The sequence below is a fragment of the Cricetulus griseus genome, chromosome 7 (assembly GCF_003668045.3).
Source record: "Cricetulus griseus strain 17A/GY chromosome 7, alternate assembly CriGri-PICRH-1.0, whole genome shotgun sequence".
NCBI classification, from domain to species: Eukaryota; Metazoa; Chordata; class Mammalia; order Rodentia; family Cricetidae; genus Cricetulus; species Cricetulus griseus.
The window spans coordinates 61,263,250-61,273,105 of record NC_048600.1 but is presented as its reverse complement, the minus strand read 5'-3'; the positions used below and the strand labels follow the sequence as shown (position 1 = coordinate 61,273,105).

Below are 9,856 nucleotides of genomic sequence, written 5' to 3'. Positions count from 1 at the left end.
ATCCTTCTGTTTGCTCAAGTGTATGAATGTATGCTGGCCACACCTGGTTGTGTTTATGGGTTATGTGTGTGTCTTTGTCTTGCTCTGTGTTTCTGTCAGCTTTTTTTGCTGTATTCAACAGGTGCTTTTTCTGATGTGAGAACCTACCCCATGCAGCTTAAGACCTGTGCCCCCTCCTGATGAGAACCCAAATCCTTTTGTCTCTGCCAAGTCACCAGTGATATCCTCTACCTGTCCCAAACTGGGAACAGGAACACTTGCCTGTTTATTTATTTACTTATATAATTGTTTATTTTGCTTGATTCTTGCTCAGGGAGTGTTGGTTCCTTTGTGGAGGTAGGGAGCAGTTGGGTCTGGGCCTCTCAGTCAAGCCCCTCTGCCATCTATATGGAGTACACACTGGGTGGGGGAAATAGTCCTTTCAGAAGAGCATTCTCCCTGCTCTGCTCAGGTCTTGCTGTAAACAGCCTCAGGGAAGGCAGTAGTTGTTCCCCTTGACTGAGCCCAAAGGAAAAGATAAAGTTCCTTTCCCTTCCTTTTTAAAGTTTTGTCTTTGTTTCAATCAATGATCCATATATCCCACCATTCTCTGAAAAAAAGTAAACAAAACAAAACAATGGCAGACAACGCACCCTGGGCAGACTAGATTCTCCCTTCTGTCCCACACTGACCAAGGAGACTTTAAACAACCACTGCTAGGTCCTTTTTAAAGGATTAAAGACAACTGCTAAAAAGATTTCCTTTGTTACCATGTCAGCCCCAGATATTAAAAGAAAAGTTTTAAGTACTAAAACAAAGATATAAATAGGTTCCAGTTTCTGGAGGTAACTTAGAGGGTGTTTACCAATGGAGAACTGATTTGGACAAAACCTTTTATATAAACTGAAAGCCACTGCCACCTTCTCTGATGATGAGACAGAGTTAGACTTATATATACCCAGCAAAATTTTGATGTCTCACCCTCTTGGAAGAAACCAAACCACCAGTTTGGCCCAACACCAAACTCCTATAAATAATTGTTCAACTATCCAATTTAGCTACATCTGTCCAGATTAAACAGTACCCAATAACCCTGAAAACAAAATGGGAATATTGCCGTCCATATTACCTGGTTTGAAGAGACAGGCATCCTGGTGCCCTGCCAGTCACCTTGGAATACATGTCTCCTGCCTATGAAGAAACCTGGGACTTCTGATTCACATGTGTTTGATTCTGCCAGAGAAAAAATTGTACACTATCTTGGACATGATAGATGTGTTCTTCAGCCTCCCATTGGCAGAGGTGAATCAACCCATCTTCTCTTTTAAATGGACAGACCCAGAGGGAAGTTATAATGGGAAACATTCCTTGGACCAGGTTGCTTCAGGATATAAGGACACTAAATGTAGAATTCCTGCCCTTCCATTGGGGTTTTCTGGGAAAATAAATTATAAAAGAGCCACTGGGAGACTGCTGCAGGATTTACAGACCTTGAGTTATAAAATGTGGGCTAAGAAAGCCCACCTTTGAAGAAGACTACCTATCTTGGCTACCAGCTGAAGGGAGGCAAAAGCAGATTGTCTCAGAATAGGATTGCTGCCATCCTGTAGATCCTCACTCCTAAGAGACAGGTACAAGAGTTTCTAGCTGCAGCTGAGTATTGCTGACTCTAGATACCAGATGTTTGTAGAAATAGCAGGGCCTCTATACACAAATTGGGCACTAAGCCCCAAATTTGGACTGAGACTAAGCAAAAGACAAAAGTGGTTTTAACCCAAACTTTGGGGCCATAGAAACACTCTGTGACATACCCATGCAAAAAATTGGACTCTATCACCACAGGATGACCCTCCAGTCTAGGATCTATAAAAGCTACTGCTTAGTTTAATAAAAACAGTCAAGTTAACTGGGTCAAGATCTTAAACTCACATCAAGCAACAGCCAGAATGCAGGCTGTCTAAAGCCTGTGTGACCCAGTGCCAGGCCCTACTCCTGGATCACCCTCCAGTCCAGTTTGAGGAGCCCACCACCATCAATTTAGCTATCTGTGTCTGAAGACACAGATACTCATCCATGACTGTCAGGAGATGAGAGATGAAACCAGGTATATGGAAGTTGTAGTTGTTACTTTAACCAAAATGATTTGAGCTCAAGCCAGATACCTTAGCCCAGAAATCAGAACTGATTGATCTGACCCAGGATCTCAGATGTACAAAATGAAATTCCACAACCATATACATGGACTATCGGTTGGCATGCTTTTCCTACTGGGCATGTCCACATTATGATCTATGGAGAAAGAGGGCTACTCACTGCTGGGATAAAGAATTTTAAAGATCTTGGCCCTCTTAGAAGCTTTTTGGTTTCCCCTACAAATTGCTGTCCTTCACTGATGGGCTTCTCACCTGTCTGCCTGACAAACAGGCCCAAGACCAGTGGGGCCTATTGATATTTTGATGACATATTATTACTGTGCTGCCTGAGACTCTGTGCTAAAGGAAAGTGGACAGTTCAAACACACAGGCTGATGGAAGACACCAGAAGGAAAGATCATTCTCCCAGAAACAACCAGCAGGACTGTTGGTAACTAAACTTCACCAGGCTACTCATTTGGCCTGGGAGGATGGGGGTAGCAGGGATGTCCACAAAAATTTAAGAGTTGGTCAGACAAAGGTATGTTGGACATCTTAGTGCAAGATGTCTCAGCCAGATGTCAGGTTTGTGCTCCAGTGAACCCAAAACAGAGAGCACTTACCCAGGAATGGGTGGGACTAAAGGAACAATACTCCATTGGACTCTGGGAAAATGGACTTCACCAAGACCTGGCCTGCTATGGGAGGATAAAAGTACATACTAAATTTTGTTTTGTTTTCTTAGTATTTTCAGACAGAGTTTCTTTTGTAGTCCTGCCTGTGCTGGAACTCACTCTGTAGACCAGGATGGCCTCTAACTCACAAAGTTCTATCTGCCTCTGTCTCCTAACTGCTGGAATAAAAGGCATGAGCCACCACTTCCCAGAATATTTGCTAGTTTTTAAAGATACCTTTTCAAACTGGGTAAAAGCATTCCCCACCTGGACTGACACTGTTCAATAGTAGCTTAAGAAGCTCCTCCAGGAACTGTTCCCCTGATTTAGCCAGCCTCTAACAATACCGTTCAAAATGGTCTGGCTTTCAAGGCCAAATCTTTCAATTAATAGCAAAAGATTTAAAAACAGATTTAAAACTTCATTGTGCATATAGAACTCAGAGTTCTGGTCAGGTAAAAAGAATAATCAGGACACACACACACACACACACACACACACACACACACACACACACACCATCTGTATCAAAACTCCCATTAGAGTCCTACAAAAAATTCTTACGCCTCTTCACTTTACTTTGCATTGAACTGCTGTACTCCATTTAGGGAGGGAGTTATCCCTATGAGATTCTGTTTGAAAGAGCTCCCCCACTGCTTCCCAGGCTCTAAGACCAGCAGAACTGGTCTAGCCATTCCTTTCTTAAGTCACTGCAGGCACTCTAGTCCTCCATAAGGGCTATTCATTAGAGTGTCTGAGAGACCCATTTGACCTCCAAGTCCACCACCAGCTCTCCTTTGTTCCAGTCCAGTGAAACTGTTGAGTTCAAGCAGGTAGCGAAAGGGGCATTAAAACTAACTTAGAAAGGACTCTATTTGGGGATTCTCTTGACTCCTATGGCTGCAAGTTGGTTCTCAGAACCAACAACATCTCTTTAAAACCTGATGAGTCCACAGTTAGACTCATGCACTAAAACCAGTGAGAAATATAACAGGGATCCAGACCTTAGTAGACCCCAAAACTTTAACACAACTGACTCCATGATGGATGTGACATTCAGGCTATAAATCTCAGCATGTAGACAACAACACCTACCAAACTAAATCTAAGGCTCAAAACATCAAAATCCATATACTTCTGGGAAATTCTCTAAATGTACTAATCTTGCTTTTTTGCTTTTGGTGTTCTACTTCTGGGTAACCATTCTTGTTAACTGAAGCACAGGTCAACCCAGAGCATTGTTTTATGCTTAAAAACTCAAATTGATAAAGGCTCCATGCTACCCTGGGATCCTGAGCACCCAGTATAGTCACAGATCAGCTAACACCAACTTTCTACTGACTTAAACACATGTCGGAACAGTCTTCTCTGGTGAATACCCCACAACACTGTCTTGCACAACTACCCAAATCTGGAAGCCTGCATAGGCCAGTTAGTACACCTCAAAGGGACATCAGGGCATGGAGACGCTCAGCTTTGGAAGCTGGCAGCCTCTCTGCCTACACTTCTGCAAGCAAACACTCTAGTCTAGCTTCATTTTCTTAGACTCTTCCACTATTAACATAGGTTCCAAATGAACATGGATTATGATAATGGTAGTTGAATGACAGACCAGTGTGTGTATTAGTCAGCTCTCACTTCTGTCTCTGTGTCAGGAACCTCCCTGGGCTCTAGTTATAGTCTATGCCTCTGTGTGCCTTTCAGTTGATGCATCTGTCATTTGAGAAAGATGGTTCAGGAATTTGAATTCCCTTTATCAGGAACCATGTTAAAGGCATCATGATCTCCAGGCCTGGAGTCTGAACTCAAGTGAGGACACATTTCTGATGCTGGAGAGATATCCACAACAAATTTCATTTTTGTTTTTTGTATTTTTTGTTTGTTTTGGAGACAAGGTCTCCCTATATACACCAGGAATCCTTGAAATCACAAGATCAACCTTCCTCTTCTTCTTGAGTGCTATTTTAAGTATTTTCTTGAGGTCTCCTTAAGTGGGTGGGAAGATGCTATCTGGCAAAAGATTGTAGACCCAGACAGACTCCCTTTTCTAACAAATACTTGAGTGTGCAACTAGGAGACAAGGATGGAATTCTGTGAGAGACTGGTCTTTATCTATGGGCAGTTTTGGAAGTACATCAAAGCAGAGGACTAGGAGAGACTATAACAGGAAGCTGGGGCTCTCCTACCTAACTGGTGAGTATGGTCTTCTGCAGACTACTGCTGGAGTGAAGTAATCAGAAAGTGCTCCTTGGATTTCTGTACCATATGAAATGACATATGGGGTGATAAGTGATTGTGTGCAAGACAATAGGACAATGCAGGTTGAGTCTTTACACATTAGGGCAACTTAGCATGCAATGGAGTTCTTTGGATTCTTTGAATGTGGATCTTCATTTAAATGGAATAATGGACTTCCATAGATGAGCTATTAAAGCCATCTACTTTTTAATAAATTATTATACTTTATTTTTACTTTATGTGCATTGGTGTTTTGCCAGATCCCCTGGAATTGGAGTTATAGACAATTGGGAGCTGCCATGTGCTCTTAACACCCAAACCATCTCTTCCAGCCCCTATTAAAGTCCTTCTTAAGCAAAGTAAACACTAGAAACAAGAAGCTATAAAAATAGTCTGGTACTCCAGGTGTCTGTAAATATTATGTAATATTATTTATAACATATTACTCCACAATGAAAAAATCTGTATGAACTTCCTTCTCTATTGCAGATTTATCTATTTATTCATTTGTATCTGGCTGGTATATAACAATATGCAGACCAGGCTGGCCTGGAACATACAGAGATTGTGATTTTGTAGGAGTAAAAGCATGTGCCACCATATCTAGCTCTTTTGTTGTTGTTGTTGTGACTATTTTCTGTGAGACAGAGATGGAAGCCAGGGTGCCTCTGCCACTCACCTCGAACTCCAGTCTCCCAAACTCATCTTCCCACTTTTTGTTTTGAGACAGGGTCTTACTAAGTTACTCAGGGAGCCTAGATAGAGTTCATGATCCTCTGGCCCCAGCCTTCTAGAAGCTGGGCTACAGCCCTGTACTTCCAGACCAAATGTGACTTTTGACAGTTCCGGAAATGAGCCAAGTGTCAGTGTTTATACAAAGCACAGAGGTGGACTGGGTTGGCTCATGCTGTATTCCCAGCATTCTGAGGAGGAGGGTCTCTATAGGTGACAGATCACCCTGAGAAAGAACAAGCTCCAGGTTCAGTAAGACCTCCAAAAGAAACTAAATAAAAGAAAAAAATAATAACAAATAACCACCCTGGAGAGACAGGAGGCAGGGGCTACTGTAAGGCACAGAATTTGTGGCCATCAGATGTTGCATTTATTGCCTTCCCAGCCTCAGAGTAGGTGAAGCTAGCTGAAGCCGACCTAGCCTGCATACAAGTTTTATATAAAAGATACATTGTTAGGAGCAGAACTTAGTAGATAATGCTATTCAAAGATGTAAGATACTTTGAGAAGACTTGGACTCTGGCCATCAGCATTCTGTCCCTCTGGATGTCCTTCTCTGGCAATGTCACAGTTTTAGGGATCTTGAGCCCTTGTCCAGCTGCTTAGACACCGGTTGCACAGAGAGCTTCAGTTCACAGACCCTTAGTTCTGGGTTTCCTGCTATTGCCTTGTTTTTATCTTCCTTATACCCATTTTCACTGATGTCTCCAACATGGGAAGTCACTGACCCTGCAGTTGCAAGGTTCCCTGGACCAACCTTAGCCCCGATTTCTACAGCTCTGACTTGGGATCATTGCGAGTGCCTTTGCCATGGTTTGGCCTTGACTTTTTTTCTTTTTTTCTTCCTTCCTTCCTTCCTTCCTTCCTTCCTTCCTTCCTTCCTTTCCTTCTTAGTTTTTTGAGACAGGGTTTCTCAGTAACTATGGAGTAAGTCCTGAACTCACTCTTAGACAAGGCTGATCTGGAACTCACAGAGCCGACAGCCTCTGCGGGTGCTCCATCACCACCAGGTTGTCTTTGACTTTCAGGCCCTCCTCACCTTGCTCTTCTTTCTCCTTGGGCTGATTCTGCCTATGTGTGGGTACCTTTCCTCTGCTGCCCTTTGGAAGGAAGGCCAATCTGAGGAGGCACCAGGGCCATGCCTCAGCACACAAAAACTTCAACAGCTTCAGTAAAGGCATTCCCCAAAGTACCTAATTCAGGCTTCTCCCTTTCAAATTCCATTTCTAAGCCAGTTACTCCCAAAGTGTATGTTTATCCTAGAACTTCCTCCTTCATGGGTATAAATATATCTCACATTGAACATGACCAAAACCCAGAATATCCCCCTCCAAACCTTGTAGTGATAGCCACTCCTCCCTTCCCTGCTGACAGTCTCTCCTGCCATGTAAGGCTCGGGCTGAGTAACTCATCCTCTTTAGACACACAGTGGACAGAAAGCCCAGTTTGCTTTGCCTTCTGGACAACTGACATGAGTGTCTTGGTTTCATTGATCATATTACTTTCTGTTGTCTCTTTCACACAGAATTCCTGCCACAGACCCTAAAGTGTCCTTGCTTGCCAGCCTGGAAGTCAGAGCAGTCCACAGATGGCACCAGGTCCCGACATTCCTAAACCCTAACAAGGGCACTGTCTTTGGAAAAAGGAGAGTCCTCAAGGAGTAGCTCCTTAGTCCCAAGGCCTGTCCCTTGCTCCTTTGCATTGCTGTCCCTCCCTGGCCACAGGCACTCTCATGCATCTGTACCTTTGCCCTCCCTCTTCCTTCTCCCCTCACATCTCTGGTTGGCTAATTCTTCTTCAACTTTGTTCAACTCCCATCTTCTCTGTGAAAGCAATAGGAAGTCCATTTAGGCCCAAAATCCCAATTTAAGATTGCACCCATACCTCTCTACCATACTGTTAAAGTTCTTGAAACTTGCTGTATTCTTTCTGGGTCTTTTTCCCTCTTGTTCTTCCAAGGGTAAGATTAGTAAGACTGCTGTAGGTCTACAGGACTCCTCCTGCATGACTAGAGTAAATTCTTTAAACTCACTTTTAATCTGGAAGCAGAGGCAGGCAGGCTCCATGAGTTTGTGGCCACCATGTTCCACAGATAAAGTTCCTGGATGGCTCCAAAGTTACAGAAAATCCCTGTCTCAAACAAACAAAAACAAAAAACAAAACAAAACAAAAACAAAAAACCTTTAAACTCTCTGAGCTTTCTGCTGAATTTAATTTTTTATTTTTTGATTCATTTATTATATATTCAGTGCTCTGCCTGCATATTTCCTGCAGGCAAGAAAGGACACCAGATCAGTCAGGCAATGGTGGCACACACCTTTAATCCCAGCACTCAGGAGTCAGAGGCAGGCAGATCTCTGTGAGTTTGATACCAGCCTGCTCTACAAGAGGTAGTTCGAGGACAGCCTCTAAATATACACAGAGAAACTCTGTCTGGAAAAACCAGAAAAGAGAAAGAAAGAAAGAAAGAAAGAAAGAAAGAAAGAAAGAAAGAAAGAAAGAAAGAGAGAGAAAGAAAATTAAGGGCTCCAAATCTCATTACAGATGGTTATGAGCCACCATGTGGTGGCTGGGAATTGAACTTGGGACCTTTGAAAGAGTAGGCAGTGCTCTTAATCTCAGAACCATCTCTCCAGCCCCTGAATTAAAATTTTCCTTAACATGCTAATTTTCTACATAAATAAAGCTTCATGAGACCAGGGATCTTTGATTTACTGATATATTAAAAAATTCATGACTCATGTATAACATATTGTAGCTATGTAATAAATAGGAAATCAGTTAAAATTACTATTGTGGCAGTGTTTTCCTTGGTAAACATGAATATATTGTAGTTTTATCTATCTGCGTTTCTGATTTCACAATCATTGTTATAAATTATGTGTATATGCTGTGACAGTGTGGCTAGGTGGGTATGGATATGGATATTGAAGTCTTCTCAACTGTCAGATTCTCTAGAGCTGGAGTTACGGGTGGTGTGGCCCACCTGAGCATGGTGCTGGGGCTGTACTCAGGTCCTCTGCAAGAGAAGACAACCCTCTTTACTGTGAGCCAGCTCAGAGTCCTAGTGTTATGATTTTAGTGTGAGCTGTAAATTAAGGGAAATGGCTGGATTACAGGGTAAGCAGGGTTAACACTGAGCTCTGGGACATACGAGGGCTTCATGAAACCAATTACTACTTTAAGAGTGGTAACATGGCACACTCTCCTCTCTGAGAGGAAGTCATGGGATCCTCTGACCAGAAGTGGAGTAAATGATTTACTAGGCAGGCTTACTCATGTTTTTATGGTTTACCAATCAAGAAACCAATGTTGAAATCCACATACTGGAATCTGAAGAGAGGTAACATCACCTATGTATAAAAGGCTGAAAAATATTGGCCCTAGGGTTTCTGAAAGGATTAGGTGCCTGTGAGTAAATATCACATTGATTGTCTCCTTTACAGCAGATTCTCCAAAATTTGAGCAAACATTAATGCTGTTATACCTAGGAGGAAATCTAGGCATGGAGGAGATCTGGGCATGGAAGATCTTTATTTGTACCAGGTGCTTTTCAGGTTGTCTCTAGATACACCCAGGAAGATGTGGTCTCAGTCACTGTGTGTGGAAGTGTGAGAGGTGCTTCATAGTCTCTCTATCTGTCCTTCTTTCCTTCTTGTTGGTGGGTTTTTTTGTTGTTGTTGCTGAGATTTAGGGACTATACAATGTGGTTTTAAGTAGAAAAAGCTCAGTGTTCACTGGGAGGCAAGCACATCTTTGCCATTAGAAGGTTGGTGTTTGCTTAGAGTTCTACCAAGAGAACACACTTTTGTCCCTGCCTTTAGTTTTTTTCTGTTTGCTCCCTTCTTTATGTCATGACCAGAAGTGAGATTGATGGCTGTATGTGAGGAAGGGACCCCGGAAAGAAGATAGTGTTTTCGAGGACAAGGGTCCCTGAAAGAGAGGCCTGTGTGATTAATAGAATGAAGATTTGCCCCCATACAGTGTGCCGAGTGCCACAGCCAGTAGAATGTCTTCTCATTGTCCTTCAGGTCAACACCATGATGCTTCCTCAAGTCTTCATATCAGGCCTCTTACTACTTCTCCCCGGTAAGTGGATTC

General features: G+C 42.7%; 1 protein-coding gene across 1 annotated transcript in view; it reads left to right on the top strand.

The window, feature by feature from the left end:
- Positions 1-9,795: 9,795 nt before the first annotated feature.
- Positions 9,796-9,856, top strand: part of LOC100757092 (T-cell immunoglobulin and mucin domain-containing protein 2) — a 39,050-nt gene continuing 38,989 nt past the window's right edge. Inside the window, exon 1 of the mRNA XM_035448102.1 lies at positions 9,796-9,844. Within this exon, the coding sequence (XP_035303993.1) occupies positions 9,796-9,844 (49 nt within the window). The remainder of the gene's footprint in view (positions 9,845-9,856) is intronic.